Raw genomic sequence first — 26,382 nt, forward strand, 5'->3', positions numbered from 1 at the left:
GAGAGAGAGGGCGGGGGGGAGCACCACAGTCCCTCTAATCACGTTCAACTTTCATCCCATAGAAAGGTTGAGGCCCCTCACTCTTCCAATAAAACAGTCTCAGCCTTTTGAGTCTGTCTCTTCGCCTAATTTTTCTTATAAGAACTGTGAAAATCTGTTTCCCAGAGACAATTTGGGGGGTTGGTTGGTTGGTTGGTTTTTGCTTTTTCCTTTTCCTACTTAAGATTCCTTGGGAAGCTCCCATTTCTTTGAGGTTCGTTATTGAAATAATCTGATAGATTGAGAGACACAAAATGTCTCTTTAGAGTATCTTTATTTTTGTTAGGCTGGTTCCTGCACATATGTAAGTGCAACATGTGTACTTTGTTCCCTCGGGGGCCTGAAGGTATCAGAACCTATGAACTTAAAATTGTAGGCACCATGTGAATGCGGAGAACCAAACCCTGAAAGTGTTCTTAATCACGGACCCATCTTTCGAACCCTCATCAGCTGCTTTTTACCTCTACTTGGTGAAGCAGAAAATCAACTTGGGGCTTTGTTGTGGATTCTTGAGAAAAATAGGACCTTTAGTACGTTTCTCTCATCCGTATGCATCGGGTTTTGCTTTCCTGTTTATCTTTGGACTCTTTTGAGCAATTTGGGGTTCTTTTCAATCATTGGTGCAGTTTCTGTTCAGGATTGGTTTTGTTGTTCGGCTTTGTTTGTTGAACAATGTTATCATATTATTGCTAAATAGAGGAACTGTGACCATTGCAGTGGAGAGAGAACTCAATGGTTTAGAGAACCTAACCTTAACTCAGTTAGGTACTACAGAGACAGGGAGATGCAACTCTGCTATTCCTTCGGTGGTAGGCGTCAAGGAGACATGGTTAAGTAGCCTATGTCTTGGGCTTGCTTTTCCCCTGCTGTAACCTGTGTGAAAGGAGCCTGCCAACTCTAGGAAGGAATATGGCTTATTGAGGATGGGTGGCTGGACATGTCTCAGGGCACAAGTTGTGACCCAGAAATTTTAAAAACCTAATATCATTGTATTTTAATTTTTAGGATTGATTGCTTAGGGGAATCATAGAGTGTGTTCAAAAGCTTGAACTCAGGTTATAAGGATTGATGGTAGAGTACCTCCCCCTGCCGCAGCAGTCCTAATGGCTCTGAGTACAGAGGTACGCTTCGCTTATCCTCAAGGAGACCCATGTCTCAGAAGTTTCTCCATTTGTTTGCCTGCTGTGCTTCATGAAAGTTAGCTGACCACTGAAGTCTTTTATAGATTACATGCTATAATCTATACAAGATTACAAGTTAGCTTGAAATACTTAGGGTTTTTTTTTTTGGTTTGTTTTTTTTTTGTTGTTTTTTTTTGTTTTTTTTTTTGTTTTGTTTTGTTTTGTTTTGTTTTGAGACAGGATTTCTCTGTATAGCTCTGGCTGTCCTGGGACTCACTTTGTAGACCAGGCTGGCCTTGAACTCAGAATTCCACCTGCCTCTGCCTCCTGAGTGCTGGGATTAATGGCGTGTGTCACCATGCCCAGCTTGAAATGCTCTTCTTCTTCTTTTTTTAATAGTTTAATGTATTTTAATAGCAAACTTACAGGAACAGCACACAAGACTGACAACATTAAAAACATGTACTTGTATGTAGGACAACTCAGTTAGAAAAGTATAGTGAATGGATGGAATCTACTGTGTGATAAAAATGCTACAAACACCATTTAGTTGCTGTCAATAAGAAATTTACTTATTTTTAAAAAATCCAAATGCTGGCATTGTCCAGAAAATTTTAACAGGTTTATTTATAATTGTTATAAAGTTGAACTCTTGAAATGTGTTCACTGAAACATTTTGCTTCCATTAATGCTTTACATCTTGCATTTATATTAAAAATTCACACACAAATGAACATGGAGAAACGCCAATACCTGATTCTGTCCCCTATGTTTCCACTCGCAATCATATACTTAGGTACCTTTGACCCCATGGAAAAAATATCTAATATTCAGAACTACTGATAACAGGAAGAAGAGGAAAAAAATTTTTTTGAGAATGAAATGTTTCCCCTCATAGTGGACTCTTAAGCACGTTCTCCGCGTATGCGGCGTGCTAGCTGGATATCTTTTGGCATAATTGTTACACGTTTGGCATGGATAGCACACAGATTGGTATCTTCAAAAAGGCCAACCAGATAGGCCTCACTTGCCTCCTGCAAAGCACCAATAGCTGCACTCTGGAAGCGCAGATCTGTTTTGAAGTCCTGAGCAATTTCTCGCACCAGACGCTGAAAGGGGAGCTTGCGGATCAGAAGTTCAGTGGACTTCTGATAGCGTCTGATTTCACGGAGTGCCACAGTGCCAGGCCTGTAACGATGAGGTTTCTTCACCCCTCCAGTAGAGGGCGCACTCTTGCGAGTGGCTTTTGTAGCCAGTTGTTTCCTGGGTGCTTTACCACCGGTGGATTTGCGGGCAGTCTGCTTTGTAAGAGCCATGGTATGGACACCTCCTTACTTACCCCCCCTTCTCCTTCGGCTGGAGCTCGGCAAGGGAGAGGCGGCGCTGGCGTTGGAGAGCGGCGGCGGCGCGGCGAAGGCTGCGAACACAATTCTGAAATGCTCTTCTTAAAGATATCCTTATACCAAATCCCAAGGTCCTAACTGGAGTAACACTTGCTAGAAATATTGACCACAACAAAATCCAGACACAAGTCACTTGAGTCAACAAATAAACATTGATCATTTATGCCACAGCACCTCCAGTAGGATCTGTGTGACAAGTTCTACAGACTGAGGTGACTGACCTCAAAAGGGGAGGCCTCCTGGAACTGGTTGTGGAACTCTTCATCGGAAAAAAATTATTGAGCCATAGTTCCCATGACAATCTATCTGTTTTGTTTTCTCTCATTCCTTGTCTTATTTACATGTTCCTGGTAGCCTAGACCAAGATCTTAAGCAAGAGTAATGAATAAGAAACCATCCTTTGAGATGGGGACACTAACATGACTTTATACCCGGGGAAACCAATGATTTACTTTCATTTACAAAATTATTATGATAGATAAAAACTTCCCCAATGCCAGGCATGGTGGCACACACCTTTAATCCCAGCACTTGGGAGGCAGTGGTAGGTGGATTTCTCAGTTTGAGGCCAGCCTGGTCTACAAAGTGAGTCCAGGACAGCCAGAGCTATACAGAGAAACCCTGTCTTGACACACACCCCCAACCCCCCGGCCAAAAAAAAAAAAAAAAAAGACCAACAGCCAGGCAGTAGTGGAGCATGCCTTTCCTCCCAGCACTTGGGAGGCAGACGCAGGCGGATTTTGGAGTTCGAAGCCAGACTGGACTACAGAATGAGTTCCAGGATAGCCAGGGCTGTATAGAGAACCCCTGGATGTACCTTGTGCTGTAGCTGTAATTGGTAATGTGTAAGAGTCACCCAAGTGATACTGGTTTGAACACATGAAGGGGTCATAAATAGCAGCTGAGGCTTGGCACTGTGAGAGGCCATGAAAGGCCAATGGTAAAGGTGCAGCCTCAGTTGCAGTTCTGAACTGAAGGGTTCATGCAAAGGATTTGAGGCTTGGCAACATGAAGAGAGTCTATGAGAGGCTATTGGTGAAGCCTATCTTCAGCAGAAGATCCAGTGTATTAGAGATTCCAGTACCGTGATCACCAAGAACTGCAGTGGCAGTGGAGTGAATCAACCTGAGCTTAGAGTGCTACAGAGGCAGAGCTGGAGAAGTGATGCCCTTTGAAGGAACCCAGAAGATCATGTGTGGATCCCAGACATTGAAAAAGAAGCTATAACATTGAAGGTGCTTTGGAGACTCAAAGATATTTGAGATGCCAGAGTCATGGACTTCCTGTTGAGGAAAGTTGATGACAGGGAGTGGAACCAACCCAGCTGAAAGAAGTTTGTTGCAATTACCAAAGATGAAAAAGGAGTTGGGGGTGGAGAGATGGCTCAGTGGTTAAGAGCACTGATTGCTCTTTCAGAGGTCCTGAGTTCAATTTCCAGCAACCACATGGTGGCTCATAACCATTGTAATGGGAATTGGATGCCCTCTCCTGGTGTGTCCGAAGACAGCAACAGTGTACTCATATACATGAAATAAATAAATATAAAAGAAAGAAAAAAGAAAAGAAAAGGAGTTGGAGACCTGAAGACGATGCAGAATTTGGACTTTGCCAAGCTGAAGACTTCCTGTCTTGCTTTGGAGATTACAGATGAGTGATTGTATGAATCTCAGAAGAGACTTTGGACCTTTTAAAATGGTTTTTCGAGACAGGGTTTCTCTGTATAGCTCTGGCTGTCCTGGAACTCACTTTGTAGACCAGGCTGGTCTTGAACTCAGAAATCCACCTGCTTCTGCCTCCCGAGTGCTGGGATTAAAGGCATGTGCCACCATGCCTGGCGACTTTGGACTTTTAACATTGTTGAGATTGCTATAGATTATGGAGACTTTTGAAGTTGAACTAAATGTATTTTGCATTATACTATATTTAGGTATGGTCCTCAAAGACTCATATGTTTAAACAAGCCTATGTGGGCCAGTGAGTATAATGTGATGGTTTGTATATGCTCAGTCCAGAGAGTGGCACTATTAGAAGGTGTGGCCCTGTTGGAGTAGGTGTGGCCTTGTTGGAGTAGCTGTGTCACTGTGGGTGTGGGTTTTAAGACCCTTATCCTAGTTGCCTGGAAGCCAGTATTCTGCTAGCACCCTTCAGATGAAGATGTAGAACTCTCAGCTCCACCTGCACCATACCTAAATGCTGCCATGTTCCCACCTTGATGATAATGGACTGCACCTCTGAACCTGTAAACCAGCCCCAATTAAATGTTGTTCTATAAGAGTTGCCTTGTTCATGGTGTCTGTTCACAGCAGTAAGACCCTAACTAAGACAGTGGACTAAAGAGAAAGCTTCAGTCCACCTTAGAGACTCTGTCTCTAGAAGGACTCTGTGGTGGTTTGAATACATTTGGCCCCATACATTTATATGTTTCAATGCTTGGACATATGAATTGGCACTATTAGGAGGTATGGCCTTAAAGGGAGTGTGTCACTGTGTTGGAGGGCTTTGAGGCCTCCCAGTCTCAAACTCTGCCTGATTGTGGAATCAGAGCCATTTTTTAGTTGTTTTTTTTTTTTAAGTTTTATTTATTATTATATCTAGGTACACTGTAGCTGTCTTCAGACACACAAGAAGAGGGCGTCAGATCTCATTACAGGTGGTTGTGAGCCACCATGTGGTTGCTGGGATTTGAACTCACGATCTTCGGAAGAGCAGTCAGTGCTCTTTATTGCTGAGCCATCTCTCCAGCCCCTTGTTTTGGTTTTTCAAGGCAGGGTTTTTCTGTATAGCCCTGACTGTCCTGGAACTCACTCTGAGACTGGCCTTGAATTCAGAAATCTCCTGCCTCTGCCTCCCAAGTGCTGGGATTAAAGGCATGTGCCACCACTGCCCGCCCTAAAAGTTTTGATTTATAAGAGTTGTTTTGTGTTTGCAGCCTTCACCATGCCGCCACTGCTCTCTAACACCAGAGCCGCCTCTGGCTTGCTGTGCTCCAGCCAAAGGAGAAGGGGGTTGGGGGTAAGTAAGGAGGTGTCCATACCATGGCTCTTACAAAGCAGACTGCTTGCAAATCCACTGGTGGTAACGCACCCAGGAAACAACTGGCTACAAAAGCCTCTCAGAAGAATGCGCCCTCTACTGGAGGAGTGAAGAAACCTCATCGTTACAGGCCTGATACCTTGGCACTTGCTATCAAAGTCCACTGAACTTCTGATTTGCAAGATTCCCTTTCAGCGTCTGGTGTGAGAAATTGCTCAGGACTTCAAAACAGATCTGCGCTTCCAGAGTGCAGCTATTGGTGCTTTGCAGGAGGCAAGTGGTTGGCCTTTTTGAAGATACCAATCTGTGTGCTATCCATGCCAAATGTGTAACAATTATGCCAAAAGATATCCAGCTAGCACGCCGCATACGCGGAGAACGTGCTTAAGAGTCCACTATGAGGGGAAACATTTCATTCTCAAAAAAATTTTTTCCCTCTTTTCCGGTTATCAGTAGTTCTGAATGTTAGATATTTTTTCCATGGGGTCAAAGATATCAAAGTATATGCTTGCAAGTAGAAACATAGGGGACAGAATCAGGTATTGGCAGTTTCTCCACGTTCATTTGTGTGTGAATTTTTAATATAAATGCAAGATGTAAAGCATTAATGGAAGCAAAATGTTTCAGTGAACACATTTCAACAGTTCAACATTATAACAATTATAAATAAACCTGTTAAAATTTTCTGGACATGCCAGTATTTGGATTTTTAAAAAATAAGTAAATTTCTTATTGACAGCAACTAAATGGTGTTTGTAGCATTTTTATCACACAGTAGATTCCATCTGTTCACTATACTTTTCTAACTGAATTGTCCTACATACAAGTACATGTTTTAATGTTGTCAGTCTTGTGTGCTGTTCCTGTAAGTTTCCTATTAAAATACATTAAACTAAAAAAAAAAGTTGCTTTGTTCATGGTATCCCTTCACAGCAATGAAACCTTAACTAAGACAGACCCTGTCCCAGAGATGTTTTTGTTTTGTGGTCTATCACAATGCCTCACTGGCTCTAGTTGTCATACAACTTGTTAGGTAAATAAATCAGCCTGGTCTTGAACTCACAGTGATCTTCCCACTCTAGGATTACAGTGATGTATCACTACACCCAGTCTTCACACTGAAAAATCAGAAGACAGCTTAGTGGTACAGTTCTTACCTAACTTGCACGAGATCCTAGTTTCACATTCCAGTACCACACACACACACAAAAAAAACCAATATCAGGACACAGACATTTTCTTTCTGTCTCTCAGTGTCTCCTTCTCTCTGTATTTTTGTGCTTTTTTAAATTTTAATTTGTTTGTTTAAATTGAGACAGAGTCTCTCTATATAGCCCTCTATAGTGAATCTTGAAACTTACTATATAGACCAGGCTGCTGTAGAACTCAGAAATCTGCCTGCCTCTGCCTCCCAAGTGCTTTTCTTAAAAGACAGTTTCCTCTCCAGGTTGAATCCCCAGCCCCAGAGCAGGGGGCAGGAGGCTGGCTTCTCTGCCCTTCTCTTTGGTCTCATGTTATTGTCCATAACTTATGAATGATAAATTTCCATCTTAGACCACAAGGATGAAAACAAACACTAACAAATCAGTGAGAAGTGAAAGGAGTTTGGGGATTTAAGAACTTGTTGGATCAGAGCAGGTGCACCAGTCTGAGATCCCTGTATGGCAGCCATATTTGTAATCCTATCACTGAGGAGATTGGAGGAGGAATAAAAGCATGAATTTCAGGCCAACTTGGGCTACACAATGAGATCCTGCCTCACATAGGAGATGAGAAAAGAGAATCTCAGTTGCCCTATATTGTACAGGTCTGGACTTTCTCATGAAAACCCTTTTCTACAACTCACGACTCAACTACACTGGGATTGTCATCTGCAAAATAATGCTAATCCTAAATAGCATATCCCAGTTTGTGCCACAACTTTGCTAACTTTAAATCAGGAATGTTTTTTGTTTCATTTGTTTGTTTTTGTACGTGATAGGCAAGAACACTAGCACTGAACTATATACTCAGTCCATTTTACACATTGTATCTAGTTACTTTGCAGTGTGTGCATACACACAGGAGTGTGCAGGTTCTGGAGATCAAGGTCAGGAGTCTTGTATCACACTCCACCTTATCACAGTAATTTTGGTAAAATTGACTTGCCAAAGAACCCCTTGGATTTACCTGTTTTTGCTAATGTCTAACACTGGAGTTAGACATTAGCCTGAGCCCATCTTTCTTCCTGACTGCTGTTAGGGAATATTCTACTGAAATATAAGACTTATCAACCTCCCGGGGATACTGCTGTTTGCAGATTTGCTACTACACTGGTTTTTTAAGCATGGAAAGGACAGCAGAATGGCTCAGTGAGTACAGGCAACTGTTCCCAAGCCTAATTCCTGTGACCTCTGATGGTAGAAAGAGAGAACTCATTCCTGAAAGTTGTATTCTTACCCAAGCTATAAGGAAATGTGTTGGAATGAGCTATAGCACTCTAGTATTTCTTTTAGGTACTCTCGAGTGTAATCATTGGGTGGGTTTTCTTCTTTATGTTGCCTATTAATATCAACTTCCCACACACATTTCTCTGAGCTTGTAATCCTTATCTCATCTGTTTTATCTCTGGCCTTAAAAATTGTAATTGTTGTGGAGTTTTCCATGCCAAACCCTTTTAACAAAACAAAAATGACCATCTTGTTTATTTTCAATTAAAAAAATGCAATGGTAAAAACAGGGCTGGGATATAGCTCAGTCATACAGTACTTTTCCTAGCAAAGCCCTCACCAGGAGTGGTGACAAGCCTATAATCTAAGCTCAAGTAGAAGAGGCAGGAGAACAAGAAGTTAAATGTTGGGGCTGGCAAGATGGCTCAGCAAGTAAGACTGCTCTTCTGAAATGTCCTGAGTTCAAATCCCAGCAATCACATGGTGGCTCACAACCACCTGTAATGAGATCTGACACCCTCTACTGGTGCGTCTGAAGTTGGCTACATCGAGCAGACACACACACACACACACACACACACACACACATACTCCTTTTGACCTCTGGAATAGTCTTAAATAAAAACAGTTTTTCACTTTGTTTCTGGTACTCAGTATGAAGATCAGGCTACCTTAAACTCATTGTCTACCTGCTCCCTAAGCCACCATGCCTGAAGTGTTCATTTAAAATTGTGTGTGTGTGTGTGTGTGTGTGTGTGTGTGTGTGTGTATACATGTGTGCCAGAGCTCCTATTTGGAGTTAAGAAAACAACTTTGGGAATCAATTCTCTTCTTCCACTTTGGATGGGATCTAGGGATCAAATTCATATCAGGTTTTCATGGCAAACACCTTTACTCAAGGAGTCATCCTGCTGGTCCTTATTTGGTTTCCAGTAGGTTGTTTGTTCTTTGAGATAGGGTTTCATCTAGCCAAGGATGGTCTTGAAGTTACTATATAGCTGAGGCTGACCTGGAACTCCTGATCTTTCTGCCTCCACTTCCTAAGTGCTAGGATTATCAGTCTGCATCACTTTGCCTGGCTATCCCCAAAGTGCAACAATTATAAGTGACATGTACACAGTGTTGGCTTTTTCAGAAAGTACTCTGGATACCCTTTTATGTAGTGACTCATTTAAAATTTCTAAGAACTCAAAGACTGAGAGGCAGAGGAGCACACTCAATTATCCTCATTTTGCTGATTGGAAACTTTCAACAAGCATTTTGGAAAGCATTCAAGAAGGGATTGAGAGAGAACAGTTATTTCACCAATGTAGACATTGGTTGTTTTTTATAAGGAGTAACTTGTCCATGAATTCTTTGAGGATCCTCTGGAGATGGTTTAATAATCAACAGATTTTACGCAAAGGTAATCTTTAAAGTTCATTGAATATATTATAGCTTTCTTTTCAACAATCCTGTGGTAGATGATACATTTAAAAGGTCCTTACCAGAGGCATCAGACTTAAGGGTGCCTAGAAACTCAGGAGTTTCTGTGGTCCTTTTAGATAATCTTGGCCATGGACTTCATGTGAGAATTTGCTGGGGAGCAGATGTCTAGTATTTTCTGTTAGGTAAAACTCTTCTGGAGTAAAATGGTACCTGGGTCTTATTTAGTTTGTTTCCATCAATGTAATTCTAAACATCTCTTCAAGTAGCTAATAGCAGAGAGTGTTTTCTCTCTATGGATGGTATTATATTAGGTATACATATATATTATATATACACACATTACACACAAATGACTGGGTTTTGCTATGTAGTCTAAGCGACTGTTAATATGTTATTCTTCTGCCTCAGACTGATGAGTTCTTCTGGGGCTGTTACTATTTTGAGGCATGAACATTTGTTATTGCTTTTTTTTTTTCCTTTGGTTTTCTGAGACAAGGTTTCTCTGTGTAGCCCTGGCTGTCTTGGAACTCACTCTGTAGACCAGCTGGCTTTGCCTCCCAAGTGCTGGGATTACAGGCATGTGCCACCACTACCCGGCTATTGTTGCTTTTAATGATGAATATTAAACCTAGAGCCTTACATATGCTTGTAAGCACTACTACTGAGCTATATCCAATACTTTATTTCTTCTTATTCCTCCTCCTCCTTCACCTTCTTCTTCCTCCTCTTGCATTTCAAGACAGGATTTCTACGTACAACAGCTCTTGCTGTTCTGAAACTTGATTTGTAGACAGGCTGGCCTGGAATGCAGAGATCTGCCCACCTCTGCCTTTCAAGTCCTGAGATTAAAGGCATGGGCCACCATTGCCTGGTATTTATTTATATATTGATTGATCGACTAAGACAGGGTCTTAGCCTTGGACTCATTATGCAGACTTAGGCAGGCCTTGAACTTGTGTTCCTTATGTTCTTCCTGTCTTAACCTTCCAAGTATCTAAAAATATGGGTTTATAATTACCACACCTGGCAAGGGATGTGATGTGTACTGTAGTTGAGCTGAGAAAAATAACTTAGAGAGTCAAAGTGGGATAGTAAGAAAGCAAGACCTCATCAACTTAGTCGAGAAAGATTTGAATTCTAAAGTTGTCTATCAGAATGAGTGAACCAGTGCGTTCTAAGACTTGAGAACAACTTCAAATTGTAACTGTTAATACTCCCTAATATAAACCCTGCTGCACATAAATAATATATAAAAATGCATTCCCAGCGTTGACCTTTTTGTCAGATGACTTCAAATTCAACGACATAAAACATTTCCTATACAGCCCTCTTCCCTTCCAAACCTCTGTCATATTTTCTTGACAAAGCTCACACTCATCTTCCTAAATCAGAATCTGAAACCTCTGCCTCCTCTGCGCCCCAACTAGCAAATAATTCAGAACCCATCTATTTCTCTATTCTCATTCTCTTCCAGTGTTGAAGTCACTGTCGTTCCTTACCAAAGACCCAGGACACTCAAGCGAGTTTGAAACTACTTAGCATAGCTCATTAAATTACTGCTTTCTTCCCGGGCCACCTCTCTGCTCATCCCACACCCCGACACCTGGTCCTTCCCTACAATGAATCTGAGTTCTCCGATTATCGCTGGAATAGTCTTCCCTAGTTTTTGGGTCGCATTTAGGCTGTCACTAATAACAGCCCAGGCAGGCGGACTCTGGCTCCTCCACCCAAGCTCTCAGCAATTTCCAGGGGCTGTCGACTATGCGGGTGGTCCCTGAGGCCGCATTCCAGGGCTGGAGATGGATGAGTTTCCTCAGAGTGGACCCTGGTCCGGAGGCTCAAATTCGCTTCAAGTAGGGAACTCCTGGGCAGCCTACAACTCCAACACTGCAGAAGCTTCCGGACAGCTAGATCAGGGAGCGTTGGTCCGGAACCCTCGGGCGCGTGGCTCCGCCCCTCGCGCTGCGTCGGAGGTGGGGCGGGGCGGGGCGCCAGGCGCCGGCGAACGGCGTGCGCCAGGCGGGGGGCGGGGCTAGGGGCGGAGCGGAGCGCGCATGCGCGGTCGCCTTTGTGTGGGTCGAGCGGCGGCGGTGGCGGCGGCGGTGGCGGCGGCGGCAGTGGCGGTCCCACTGGCAGGCGGGCAAGAGGGGAGTCAGGGCGGCGTCCGGCGTGGAAGCCGGGGGACCACCATGGTAAAGAAGCGGAAAGGCCGTGTCGTGATCGACTCGGATACGGAAGACAGCGGCAGTGACGAGAACCTGGATCAGGTGAGGGCAGGCCGCGGAGGCGCGGGCCGGCAGAGCGGGAGGGCTCAGTCCTGGCCACGGGAGCTGGGAGTCGCCCGGCCCGAGCGCCCGGCCAGCCTGGTGTCCGTCCCGCTACTGTAGTCCCTTCCTGTCTCCCCGCTGAATCTTAGGCCCTTGGAGCCCGGGCCAGGCCTGGAGACAGAGCCCCGAGGACTTGGCGCCTTGGGCCGGGAGGCGGGGCAGGGAATTGGGCTGATGGGCCTCGGGGTTTGGGGTACTGAAGGGGGCCGCTGTCTGCTTGGGCCGGATCGGGACGTCATGACTGCAGGCAGGGAGATTCGGGCTGGGCGAGATAGGAAGTATCGCCCGCCAACCCCAATGGCTGAGAGATTTTGGAGGAGGTGCAAGGGTGAGCATGGGGCGGTGGGAGGGAAAATTTGTCTAGAAGGTGTGGACTCTGGAAGGTGAAGTTTTTCAGACCAGGCATGTGGACATAGGAGAGACACCCATACATGTCCCGAAGAGCTTTCGTGGTGCTTGGGGTGGGGGGGAGACTATGATCATTTACGGTCGAAATGGGTTCTCGTTGGGATGTCTGACAAAAAACTCTTTGGAGGAGGAGAGAGGGCAGATAACTGGAAGTTTGAATTGTAGGGCAGCAGAGAGAGACTGTGTTCCAAGCGCTCAGCCTCTTTTATGCAGCAGCATAGAATTCTTTTTCACTTGAAGATCTGAGAAGTACTGAAAGTAACTTGTGGCTTTAGCGTCTTGGAGTACCCGGCATTGCTTCTGTACTTTAAAAAAACACTGCAGGGAGGAAGCTGTTTGTGTAGTAGTACTCTGATGGTATCAGGAGATGATTTCCTCCATGTTTCATGAGTAAATGACATAAAGGAAGGGTAGGAAGCTTTATAAATGGAGTAGATTGAGTACTAAACTCAGAATCTGTAATTCTGATTCCTAATTTCTTTCTAGCCATTTACCTTTGGTTTCCACTGTAAAATGGACATATAATATCAGCCTCATGTATTGAATTGGACAGTTGCATAAAACAAATGTTTATAATAAAAAATGTTGGTATAAACTACAAAGTATTTGTATAAAAGGCTTCTTGGGAGTCCTTAGTAATAGACTAGAGGTCTCAGGTTTAATTAGGACTTGAAAAGGGAGGGCTTGCCTGGTCTACAAAATGAGTCCAGGACAGAGAAACCCTGTCTCAAACAAACACCTCAAAAACAAAAGAAAGAAAAGGGAGGGCTCTTATGAGGGAAGAACTTGTAAGGTTTAAAGAACAAGATGCGCACACACACATTACCTTTTGACACAGGATCTCAAACTATAGCCTGGTCTATCATTGAATTAAACCAGTTCTCCTACCTTGTCCTCTTAAGTACAGGGGGTTACAGACATGGGTCACCACACCTGCCTTAAGAAAGGAATAAAAAAGAGAGAGAAAGAAAGAGAGAAAGTAATGGATACCTTTAAAAAGGTGGCAGGGAAGTAGGAAAGTAATGGGGCTAGTAGAAGGACTAAGGACAGGGACCCCTGTATAGGGATAGGAATTAAGTGAATAAATTGAAGGCATGTTCATTGAAAGACTCCTAAAAATCTACTAAAATATGTCTTGCTATCTATAAAAGTTTTGTTGATAAGTTTTTAGACTGGTAGAAACATTAGAGTCTCTATCGTACCCCCTCCCCTCTGTTTGCTGGTCTGTGGAGTGTAGATGTGAAGTGCTCAATTTACATTGTCACATTTTCAAGTCATGGTCAGTTGACCTTATTTTTTCCACTTTACATTTACAAGAAAACAAGATTAAAGAAGTTAAAGCAATTCACTAGTAAGTAGTAAAATTGGAATTTAACCCATTTACATCCATAATGTTTCTACCACATCAGGTTAGTATAGTCTTTTAGTTTTACACAATGCAAAATGAAAAAAAGTGCGCTTTTAAAAAATTATCATTTTGATTTGTTTCTTTTTTAAAAAGATTTCTTTTTTTTGATGTGTATGAATGTCTTTCCTTCATGTGTATATCTGGACCATGTGTGTGCCTGTTGCCCACTGCCCACAGAAGCCAGAAGAGGGTATTAGACTCCCTGGAACTGGCCTTACAGTTATGAGCTGTCATGTGGGTACTGGGAACCCAGGTCTTCTGCAAACAGCAAGTTCTTGTAACAGCCAAACCATCTCTCCAGAACCTTGGTTTGTTTATGAGGAAGGATCTTGCTGTGAAGTCCATGCTGGGTTTGAACTTAAAAATTCTCCTGCCCCAGCGTCCAGAATGCTGTGATTGCAGACTTGAAGCATCACTACATCCAGCTTCGTGCCCAGCTAGAGAATAATGTTTCACAGCTAATTTCCATGTTACTAAAACTCGGGTTTTTAAGGTACACTAAATAAGTTATCAAATCAGTTAGAAAGTGTTTGGGGTGGGCTGGGGTGGAGAGATGACTCAGCGGTTAAGAGCACTGACTGCTCTTCCAAAGGTCCTGAGTTCAAGTCCCAGCCACATGGTGGCTCACAACTATCCATAATGAGATTTGACGCCCTCTTCTGGTGCTGTCTGAAGACAGCTACAGTGTACTCATATGCATAAAATAAATAAATAAATCTTTAAAGGTTATTAAAATAAATAAATCTTTAAAGATTTTATTTATTTTTATTTATATGAGCACCCTGTAGCTGTCTTCAGACACACCAGAAGAGGGCATCAGAACTGGATCAAAAGTTCCTTTCCTTGTACATCCTAACAGGGACACTAGTGCCTTCTGGGATTTTGGGTTTTTTTGTTTTGTTTTTGTCTGTTTTGCGCTGTGCTTGGCTCTCTGTCTCAGGTGACTTTACCAGAGTCTTTTAGAAGAAATTTAGTCAACCTGACTTAGGATTTTAGGAAGCCACAAAACATAACCATTCCATCCTGGATCTTTCCTGACCAAGATGGCTTTGGTCTGTGCCATTTACTGCTGAATTTTCATTGGAGGTTTGACACTGGTTTAGTTCGTGATTTTTTTTTTGTTGAAGATTTAAAGATTTATATATTTTGTATATGTAAATACAATGTAGCTGTACAGATGGTTGTGAGCCTTCATGTGGTTGTTGGAAATTGAAGTTTAGGACCTCTGCTAGCTTCAGTCAACTCTGCTTGCTCAGGCCCAAAGATTTACTTATTATTATACATAAGTACACTGTAGCTGTCTTCAGATGCTCCAGAAGAGGGCACAGATCTCATTATGGATGGTTGTGAGCCACCATGTGGTTGCTGGGATTTGAACTCAGGACCTTTGGAAGAGCAGTCAGTGCTCTTACCTGCTGAGACATCTCACCAGTTCATGATCCTTGAAGAAAGAGCAAACTATGACAGATCTGCAAGTGGCTTAACAATAGAAGAGTGGTGCACAGTTAGTAAGGAGGACCTGTCCCTAAGTTTTCTAGTTAGGAATCTAAGCCATTCTGTCAGAATTACTATAACACCTCCAACTTAGTATTGAAGGACAGGTGGATAAGCAGGGTAAGAAGCCACCTTGGGTGCTTATTTAGAATGTAGATTGACTGTAAAAACCCAACACTATGTATGATGTATATGTACCAGTTTTAGAAAGGCACACATGATCAAGTAAAATAAAATAGGTTGGGTGGGGGTATGGGGCATAGTTCCTACCTCTACTAAACCAGACCCCAGAGACTAAAGTCCTGGATTCTATATTTGTAACAGGTACAGGCCAGGCAATTATGATTCATGCTCATCATTGAGACCACTGTTTGTATGTAAGTTCATCTTTCTTAGTAAGACATTATAACTAGTTGGGGAGAGAAATAGCTGCTTGTGTTTCCTGTATTATATCCAAGGTAAGGGCATACCTGCAACCCAAAGAACTTGACAGCTATTTAAAATACCAAAGCTGGTAGTTCACTTAAATCTATAATACAGATTTACTGGTGGGATGGTTTTTGTTGTTGCTGCTGGCATTGAACCTAGGTCATCATGCATCCTGAGTGCATGCATCATGCACCACATATTATGTGGTGCTGGAGATGAAATTAGAGAGGTTAGCAAGCATTGTACCAACTGAGCCTATATTGCCAGTTCCAAAACTCTGATCTCAATTTGAAAATTTGGAGGTGTGTGTGTGCGCGTGTGTGTGTTTGTGTGTGTATGTGTAAACCGCTGGGAATCAGACCCAAGGCATTACACACACTGGGAACATGCTCTGCCACTAAGCTATACTTCTGAGCCTCGGAAGATTTTCCTTTTGCATGTAAACTGATAGTGACTCTTTTAAAAAAAATTGGCCACATTATTGTTTTCCCATTTTTAATTGCAGGATACTTGTCGTTGGTGTCTTACTCAGCCCTAACCTGCCAGGAAAGTTCACAGCTGTAATCCTAGCCCTCAGGAAGGCCAGACAGGACTACATACCAAGGCCCCCCCACCCAGCTTCCTGCTTTGCCTTTTCCATACTTGTTTAAGTGTATATATAACTAAAATGTTTTATAGTTTTCTTCCTTTCTTTTCATTCCTTGTTCTTTCTGTTGAAAGTGTCTCACTTGTAGCCAAGCTTGCCTGAAACTTATGACAGTGTGTCTCCCTCGGTCTTGCAAGTCTCAGGGGTACATGTGAGCCACTATTCTTGTTTCATAGAAACTTTGTTGTTCTTTGTTTGTTTCTCATCAACTTGAAGTGACAGCAATGAAATTTGCCTTTGAAGATGACCTGGTGGCACAGCCTGTAATCCCAGCCACTCTACTCAGGCCAAAGCGGGAGAATCACAAGGTTAGGGCTTGCTTGTAAGCTGAAGGCTAGAGTGACTGCGCAACCTGGTGAAACCATTTCAAAAGGCAAGAAGAGAGCTAGAGATAAGATTTAACGTTAGGGTGCTCACCTAGCATGCAGGAGGCTTTAAGTTTCAACCCCCATACTAAAAAAAAAAAATAGTTTTTATTTTGAATAGGCCCACTAGATATTTTCTAGTGGCCTCTGTTTAGCATATTGTATAAACCATTGATATACAGTATCCTATAAATGTTTCTTATAAAACTTGGAAGTTTAAAATTACACTTTTTCTTAATTTTGTTTTATGTTAGTCGGGCAGATTTTGAAGGCTGTAATGAATTTGTGAGTGGCAGTGTTAACTTGTGAAGTTTTAAGTTTGTATAATAATGTTATATGTAGCTTGATTCAGCTTATTTACTAAATTATTTTCAGTTGGCTTTTATTTGCAAATGGTTAGAGAAGAGTGAAGTCTTTAGCAGCTTTGATTAATTCTGTTTGTGTGTGTGTGTGTGTGTGTAGTCTGTCTGTCTGTGTAGCTGTGTGTTCATTCCTGAGAGCACACGAAAACACTCTAGCACTGATCTCTATCTCCAACCCCTATACCAAAACTTTTTAGAAAAATACAAAACCCATTTAAAAATCCTTTTCTGTATTTTCTTCATTTGGGTAGGGAGCACAAGTGTGGTAGCCAGAGTATATAAGTGGTTCTCTTCTTTCATGGTTCAGGTTTTAAGGTTCTGGGACCTGAACGCAGCCTATCAGGCTTGAAGGCAGCGTGCACCCTTTTCTGCTGAGCCATCTTACTAACTCAAAACTTGTTTTAGACTTGGTCCTTCAGTATATTTATTGCTCATTGAAGAGTAGAGATTGTTGTTTTTCAATGAATGGCTTAGGTTAGATGAATGGAGTAGAAGTGTCTGCTGCCTTCAAGGACCTTAGAGATAGGTGGCAAAGAAAAGGCAGGATTTGGATCGCAGGTTATGAAGGAAGGGCTGGTATATGTCAGGCTTATTACTGCCCTGATAAGGATGACATTTAAGCTGAGACCTGGAACAGATGTTAAGGAAAAGGAGATTATGGCTGCGGAGATGGCTCAGTGGTTAAGAGCACTAAAATCCTCTTCCAGGAGTCCTGAGTTCAGTTCCCAGCGACCACATGATGGCTCCCAACCATCTGTAATAGGATCTGATGCCCACTTCTGTGTCTGAAGACAGCAGCAGTTTATACATAAAATAAATAAATAATTCTTAAAAAAAAAAAGAAAAAAAGAAAAGATTAGGAGAATGAGGAATAAAGGGGAAGATACTGTGTGTTCGCTTTTGAGGAACCAGCGTGTACACAAGAAGCTAGGTGGGAAAAGTGAAAGAAATCCAGAGTAAGTGAGGAGGTCTGTACATGTGAAACTCAAGGTTTTTTTGGTATAGGATCTTATTGTATAATGCAGGCTGGCTTTAAATTCAGAATAGTCCTTTTCCCTTAGTCTCCTAAGTGCTGCCATTAAAGATGAGAACCACCTTACCTAACTGTAGAAACAGAAAATGTTTTAACTCTGAGGATTCAGAAGTCAAGTTGTCTTAGTCTGGGTTTAATTGCTGTGAAGAGACACCATAACCAAGGCAACTCATAAATGACAACATTTAATTGAGGCTGGCCAACTGGCTCCATTATCATCATGGCCGGAAGCATGTCAGCCTCCAGGCAGGCTTGAGGCTGGAGGAGCTGAGAGTTCTGCATCTTGGTCCAAAGGCAAACCAGAGAAGACTACTATCTTCTGCATTGGGCGGAGCTTCAAAGCCCACCCACACAGTGATGCATTTCCTCCAACAAGGTCACACCTCCTAATAGTGCCACTTCCCATGGGCCAAGCATATTCAAAGCACCACACAAGGTTAATGGATTATAGGTGACATTAAGAGTAAAATGAACTTGAATAGAAAACTTAACATTTATTGGATAAGTATTGTTTCAATAAACTTGTATTTCATTTAACTATATAATGGATATGTAGCTTTTTTACTGTAGTCTGAGATTAAAAAAAATCCTTAGCCACATGTAGTGGTTCATATTTAAAGTCCCATTACTCTAGGCACAAGGGGAGGCCAGTTTCAATCATGTGAGGTTTTGTCTTCAAAGACTAAGGGGGAGCCCCTGAGATGGCTCAGGTAAAGGTTCTGTTACCAAGCCTAATGACCTGAATTCAGTCTTTGGGGCCCACATGACAGAAGGAGAGAACCATCTCCTGAAAGTTGTATTTTGACTTTCACATGCAGGCCAAGGTACTCAAGTGTACACACACAGGTAGGCAGGCAGGCAGGCAGGCAGGCAGGCAGGCAGGCAGGCAGGCTGATAGATAGATAGATAGATAGATAGATAGATAGATAGATAGATAGATAGATAGATAGATAGATAGAGGTAAGTAGATAGACTTATAGATAGATGGAGAGAGACAGACAGACAGACACACACACAGAAAGACAGACAAATAGACAAATATAATTTTTAAAAAGTTACAAACCAAAGGGATAAGGCAGAATGATTCAGTAGTAGAGTGCTGGCCTTGCTTCTGTGACCCTCAAGACCCCTCACACACACACACACACACACACACACACACACACACACACACACACACACACACAGAGGAGGAGTGATTGGATAGTTGATCTTTACCAGTTGACTGAATTTAGAACCACCTACAAGAATCCAGTCCTGGTAACTTACACTGTAATACCACACTTGGGAGGTGGAGGCAGGAAGATTAAGGAGCCCAAAGTCATCCTTGGCCACATAGTGAGTGTGATGCCTGCCTGGGCTCGATGAGAATATTTCAGAAAGTTAGCTGAGGCATGACGCCCTACACAGAATCATTTCCTAGAGGAAATGAGGAAGGCAGCATAACATAAGCAAGCCCTCCTCTTTCTCCTTTCTGCTCACTCGGGCATGAGTGTCACGTCGGTTCTACAATATTTAGACATTTCTAGAGCTCCATATTTGTTTTCCATTTGTAATAACTTTGATGGGAATTTGAAGGGAAGGTTGCCATATTGAGTGCTGATTATGTGCAAGTTAAAGAATTATTATTTTATTCTGAAATTAGTATTTCAGAATAAAATTAGTATTTCAGAAGAGTTTTGTTTGGTCTGATGAGATTGCTCAGTAGGTAAAGGCACTTGCCCCAGATGCTGTGAGATCAGTCCCTGGGACCCACATGGTAGAAGGAAAGAATTAACAGCAGCACATTGTCCTCTGACCTCCACGTGTGCACTGTGGCGGGCATGTGTATATGGGGCATGCTGGCATGCACACATACACAATAAACAAACAAATGTGATAGTAAAAACAAACAAAACCTCCCAAAATTTAAAATCAGAAAAACAAGGGGTTTGCTCTATTTTTTGGAAACAGGGTGGTCCAGAACATGTAGCCAGTGACTTTGAATTTCTGATCTTTTCCCTATACCTCTTAGATACTAAGATTATGAGTGCGAGCCACCATGCCTGGTTTATGTAGTGTGAGGGTTCAAACCTATGACCTTACATTCTAGATAAACATTCTACCCTGAGCTCTCTCTTCCTCCCTCCCTCCCTCCCTCCCTCCCTCCCTCCCTCCCTCCCTCCCTCCCTCCCTCCCTCCCTCCCTCCCTCCCTTCCTTCCTTCCTTTCTCCCTCCCTCCCTCCCTCCCTCCCTCCCTCCCTCCCTTCCTTCCTTCCTTCCTTCCTTCCTTCCTTCCTTCCTTCCTTCCTTCCATCTTGGGTTTTTGTTTTAATGTGTGCATGCATGTGTAGGTTAGAGGACAACTTTGGGGAGTTGGCTCTTTCTACCACATGGGTCTCAGAGATGGGACTTTGCTTGTCATGCTTGGGCACCTTTACCTCCTGAGCCATCGCTTCACCACACTCCTTTCCCTTCCTTGCTCTTAAAAAATAACCAGGGCCCACTATTTGGATCACATTCCTCTGCCAGTGTCTCTGTAAAAGAAATAATACCACAGACATCTTCCCCCCCCCCCCCTGCCCCCGAGACAGGGTTTCTCTGTATAGCCCTGGCTGTCCTGGAACTCACTCTGTAGACCAGGCTGGCCTCAAACTCAGAAATCCACCTGTCTCTGCCTCCCGAGTGCTGGGATCAAAGGCGTGAGCCACCACCATCTGGCATACCACAAACAACTTGAATACAACATTCCGTGGATTGTAGTTCTTTGCACCTCTTGGGTCTTCCACATTCTCTTCATCCCAGTGGGCGCTTATTTTGTCGGGCCACTGTTCTCTGCTCAGGATGGAATGATCCTCAGATTGACCCTTTACACTTACCCCTGGGCCCTAAGGACTCCTGGGAAGTCTGTACTGGATAGGTTACTCCTCTACTTCAAACCATTTGGGGATTTCTTGCTGCCTTCAGACAAAATCCCTACTCCTGACCCTGCTTTCTTTTTATTCTGACCCACCTCATTTTATTCCCCTCCTCCTCTTGCTTTAAACATCAGTGACAGTTTCTCTTTCATTTCTTTGTGCCAACATTATCAGTTCCGTGGCCTTAGCTGTCCTGGAGGCCTCCTCCCTTGGGAACCTCATATCCCCTCCTTTCCCTTCTAAAAGTTTCTAATTTGAGCCTTCAGAAAGCTTTTTCCTACTCTCATTGCTGCAGATAATACACCCTCCCCCCACCCCGTCCCGTGTTCTTGACTCACTTCTGTCTTAGCACTTAGATTTGTCCACTGATTTATTTTCCTGACTGTCTCCTACTCTTGTCCTGATTTCCATGAAATTGTGGACGTTTGTATCTTTTCTTTGCTGTCATTTACCCTATGCTTGGAACATAATAGGTGCTGGTAGTAAGGCGACCAAGCATTTTAGTTTGCCTGGACTGAGGTCTTCCTATGAGTACAAGGGTTTCAATGCTAAAAATCAGGATAGTTTCAAGGCAAATAATACCTAGCTGTTGGGTATTAATTATGTTTGTAGGATTAAGTAAAAAAAAAATAGCTTAGCATCTTAATGAGTTGTGAACTTTAAGAATTTTATCCATGTGAACCTTTATCCTCTCTGCTTTGTTTGTTTGTTTAAATATTGAGGATTGTGCCCAAGTACCTTAAGGGTACTATCAGATGCTCTACTACTGAGCTTTAGCCCCACCCCTTTTTCTTTTTCTTTTCAAGACAGGATATTACTATGTAGTGCTCACTGGCCTGGAATTTGTTATGCAGGCAAGGAATCTACCTGCCTCTGCCTTTCAAGTGCTGGGACTAAAAATTTGTGCTGCCACACCTGATACCTGGCTCTCTACTATCTCAGATTATTAGTTTATGTTATCAATTCCAATCTCTTGCTTTATTTTAGGTCTCAATTTGTGCTCTCTAATTAAATGTGCCCTTTGAATAGTCATTGAAATTGGTGCGGAAGCTAAATGTGGCATTTCTTGACAGCCAGACCTGTAGTGGATTTGGCACTGAGACTACAGTAAGCACATCTTTAGTGTAGATCGTGCTATCACCTCACACTGCATTCTCCTTAAGACATGTCAAGATAAAGGTGAAGGCTTTCAGTGGATGAGATGAAATACAGGGAAGGTAGTGAAAGAGATCACTGGACATAGTGTGATCACCAGCATGGCATCATGGAGTGAGTATAGGAGAAAGGCAAGATAGTTTGCCCCTTATATATGTAGCTGTTTTGTTTTAAACTGATACCAAATCAGTACAGATATCAACTTCTAAATGAATCTAAATAAATCACACTTAATAATCTCTTCATGTTGAGAGTGGCAAGATGGCTAACAGTTAAGAGTATTTGCTACTCTTCCAGAGGACCCAAGCTTGGTTCCCAATATTCCTGTCAGGTGGTTCATAGCCTTCTATAACTTTAGCTCTAGGCAATCTGGCACTCTCTTCTGCAGGCACACATAAACACATGGCACATACATGACACAGAGATACACACACATGTAAATAAAAATAATAACAGTCTACATTTGTGCAGTGTTGTAGAGACTTTTCATTGGCACATTGTTCTAGCTGTCTGTACCTGGAAGCCCTCATTAGGACATAAGGGACTAAGTCATAGAGTAGTTTGAGCAGGAGTTCCCCCATGTAGCATTCAGTACTGAGCTCCGGAAGTGGAGAGGGCAGTTTTTATACTGTAAAGGTCTTTGTTGTCTCCACACTATTATAGCTAGTATTCTACACAAAGTGAGAGTTTGATCGTGTGGTACATTTGCTCATTGATAGAAAGCCATTTGTTAGGTTTGTCTGGCTTTTTGGTTACAGGGTCTTGTTCTCTGGCCCAGGATGGTCTGGAAATCCCAGGCAGGCCTCAAGCTCATGTCAGTTTTCTTTCTTTAGTCTTCCAGGTGCTGAGGTTACAGATCCATGTGCCATAGAAGGTGTGTGTGCACAGGTTTGTGGAGGTCGGAGGTCAACTTGAGGTAGTTGGTTCTGTCCTTTCATCATATAGTTCTGGCGATTGAATGTGGTTTCAGGCTCAGTGCCTGGTTCCTTTTACCTGCTGAGCCATCCTGCTTACCCGATTTCAGTAGTTTTAATGAATCTACTGAAGGTAATAGCTACTTTTTCAGGGTAGGACTTAGTTGCCAGCTACAGTTAAAAGTTCATTCTTGTAATGAATTAGATTACTTCTTAGGGAGAAAGGGGTACTCAGCTCACAGTTTTGGAGGCCGGAGGGCAACAGCATGGTACAGACTCCAGCTGTATCACATCATGGTAAGACACATGAATAACAATTTGTCTGTCTGCTTACAAAGCTGTCAGGATTCAGTCATGAGGTTGTAGCTTCCCAAAGCCCCACTTATGCATATCATAGCCAAATCAGATTCCTTTCCTCTGAATACCAAAAAGTAAATCTCTTTGGGTTAAATTACTGCAAGAAGCTGGATGTTGTGCCACATGCATAGTCCTAGCACTTGGTAGGCAAATCTCTGTGAGTTTCAGGCCAACCAGGGCCAGATAGTGAGAGTCTGTTTCAGAATTGAAACAAACTGCTGCAAGAGTTCAGAGAAACAAAGCACTTTCAGACCACAGCAAAAATGTATCCAAATTCCTGTTGTAATGAGTTGATGTTAAAACTGGAATTCTACAGTATTCATAGCAATGCAAGGTTGTGTGTACAGGTGCCTGCTGCCAAGCTGGACTACCTGAATACTCAGGTGAAAGTTCTGATGGAAGGAGAGAACTGACTCTCACAGGCTGTCCTTTGAACCTGCAACCTTACTGTGCATATGCAAACACACAAATAAATGTAATAAAAATTCTGAGGTTAGCCAGACAGTGATGGTGCACGCCTTTAATCCCAGCACTCGGGAGGCAGAGGCAAGCAGATCTCTTTTGAGTGTGAGGCCAGCCTGGTCTACAGAGTGAGTTCCAGGATAGACAGGGGTACACAGAAAAACCCTGTCTCAAAACCCAAAATAATAATAATAAACAAATAAAATTTAAAAATTTAAGTTTGTAATTTTGCCTTTAGGGCAGAAGGTAATAGTAAAGGCGGTCACCACGCTCACACACAATCCTGTTTCTAGATTTTATCCGGGTGAGATGGAAACTGTGAACATGCAATTGTCCAACTTATGGAAACAGTCCAAGTATCTGGTAGGTGATAATATGCTGAGGTACATTCTTGCAGTGGAATGAAGTTTACTATTAAAAATGGACAAATTGGGGCTGGAGAGATGGCTTGGGTTTAGAGCAATTAGTATTCTTTTTTTTTTTCCATTTTTTATTAGGTATTTAGCTCATTTACATTTCCAATGCTATACCAAAAGTCCCCCATATCCACCCACCCCCACTCCCCCGCCCACCCACTCCCCCTTTTTGGCCCTGGTGTTCCCCTGTACTGGGGCATATAAAGTTAGCAAGTCCAATGGGCCTCTCTTTCCAGTGATGGCCGACTAGGCCATCTTTTGATATATATGCAGCTAGAGTCAAGAGCTCCGGGGTACTGGTTAGGTTCCCAGAACCCCTGCAGGCAATTACCAGCTGCCTCTAACTCCAGGGGATCTGATGCTGCCCTCTTCTGGACTCCACACACACCTGCACTCACATGTGCACAAGCTCACACACACACACACACACACACACACATATTCACATAATTTAAAGTAATATAATAGGACTGGAGAGATGGCTCAGTGATGAAGAGCATTTGTTGACTTTGGAAAGGATCTGGACTCTGTTCCCAGTACCCACATGGTATCCGTAGCTGTCGGTAGCTATCTGTTATTCCAGTTCCAGGGAAGCCAAGGCTCTCTTGAGTTACTTAGGCACCCATTTGGTAGTATGCATACATACATGCAGGCAAAACACTCATGCCCATAAAATAAATCTAAAAAAAAATAAAATCTTTTTAAAAAAAGAGACAGACGGTGCTGACGAGATGGCTCAGTGGTTAAGAGCGCCGACTGCTCTTCCGAGAAGGTCCAGAGTTCAAATCCCAGCAACCACATGGTGGCTCACAACCATCTGTAACGAAATCTGATGCCCTCTTCTGGAGTATCTGAGGACAGCCACAGTGTACTTACATATATATATATATATATAATGAATAAATAAATTAAAAAAAAAGAGACAGACCAGATGCTTCAATCATACATAGAATGGAGAACAAAATAATCACAGGGGGTAACGAGGGAGGGAGGAACCTGGGAGGGAGAGAGGAGGGGAGGGGGAAGGGGGAGGCAGGAAGGGATAGGAGAGAAGTACAGAGGGTCAGGAAATTGAATAGAAACATGTAGCAGTGGGAGATGAGTAACTGGGGAATAGCCATTAGAAAGTCCCAGACTCCAGGGAAGCAAGAGGCTCCTAGGATCCAATGGCGATGACTTTAGCCTGTCCAAAGGAAAGACAGAGTCTGGAACAGAGTCTGAAGGAAAGGCAGTGGTGACTGCCAGCACTTGGGAGGCAGAGGCAGGTGGATTTCTGAGTTTGAGGCCAGCCTAGTCTACAAAGTGAGTTCCAGGACAGCCAGGGCTATACAGAGAAACCCTGTCTCGAAAAACCAAAAGCCACCCAACCAACCAAACAAAAAACCCTAAAATGTCTATATCTACTATTTAGCAAAAATATAGCATCTTTGCTCCTACTCTAATAGGAAGATGGTAAACCCAGTGCAGTACATTTATGATGGGTAGTTTCTGTTTCTGCTGACAGAAGCCTGGTATGACTATTCCCTGAGAGATTCTACCAGCACCTGACCAACACAGACACAGATACTCACAGCCAACCATTGGACTGAGTCTGGGGTCCCCAGTGGAAAAGCTAGGGGAAGGACTGACTGAGCTGAAAGGGATTGCAACCCCACACAAAGAACAGTATCAACTAACTGGATTACCCATAGTTCTCAGGGACTAAACCACCAACCAAAGAGCATACATGGAGGGAACCATAACTTCAGATACATATGTAGCAGAGGATGGCCTTATCTGACATCAGTGGGAGGGGTGGGAGGCTTGATGCCCCAACATAGGGGGATGCTAGAGGGGTGAGGTGGGAGTGAATGAGTGGGTGGAAGAGCACCCTCATAGAAGCAAAGGGGAGGGAGGATGGGAATGGGGTGTTGTGGAGGGATAATTGGGAAGGGGGTTATCATTTGAAATGTGAATGAATAAAATGATTTTAAAAAAGACAGACTACTGTTTACATGTTGCAATATAGATGAATGTCAGATGTATAATTCTGAATGAAAGAAGCCATATTCATACCAGTGATGAAATGATGGTAAAGATGCTTGCTGCCAAGCCTGACAACCTGAGTTTGGTCCCCTGGACCCACATGGTAGAAGGAGAGAGCAGACACTCAAAAGTTGTCCTCTGACTTCCACCTATTCACCGAGCCATGCCCCCACTCTTCTACACACACACACACACACACACACACACACACACACACACACACACACACAC

At 43.0% G+C, this 26,382-nt stretch overlaps 2 protein-coding genes across 2 annotated transcripts in view; one reads left to right on the plus strand and one right to left on the minus strand.

The window, feature by feature from the left end:
* Window positions 1–1,555: 1,555 nt before the first annotated feature.
* H3f3c (H3 histone, family 3C) lies at window positions 1,556–2,592 on the minus strand. The gene has a single exon (NM_001370931.1). It carries the CDS (start codon window positions 2,474–2,476, stop codon window positions 2,066–2,068), a length of 411 nt encoding a protein of 136 aa, NP_001357860.1. The 5' UTR covers window positions 2,477–2,592; the 3' UTR covers window positions 1,556–2,065.
* An 8,915-nt stretch (window positions 2,593–11,507) lies between these two features.
* Window positions 11,508–26,382, plus strand: part of Rtf1 (RTF1, Paf1/RNA polymerase II complex component) — a 60,340-nt gene continuing 45,465 nt past the window's right edge. Inside the window, exon 1 of the mRNA NM_030112.2 lies at window positions 11,508–11,720. Coding sequence (NP_084388.2) covers window positions 11,508–11,720 — 213 coding nt within the window. The remainder of the gene's footprint in view (window positions 11,721–26,382) is intronic.

The sequence above is a fragment of the Mus musculus genome, chromosome 2, assembly GCF_000001635.26.
Source record: "Mus musculus strain C57BL/6J chromosome 2, GRCm38.p6 C57BL/6J".
Classification (NCBI taxonomy): domain Eukaryota; kingdom Metazoa; phylum Chordata; class Mammalia; order Rodentia; family Muridae; genus Mus; species Mus musculus.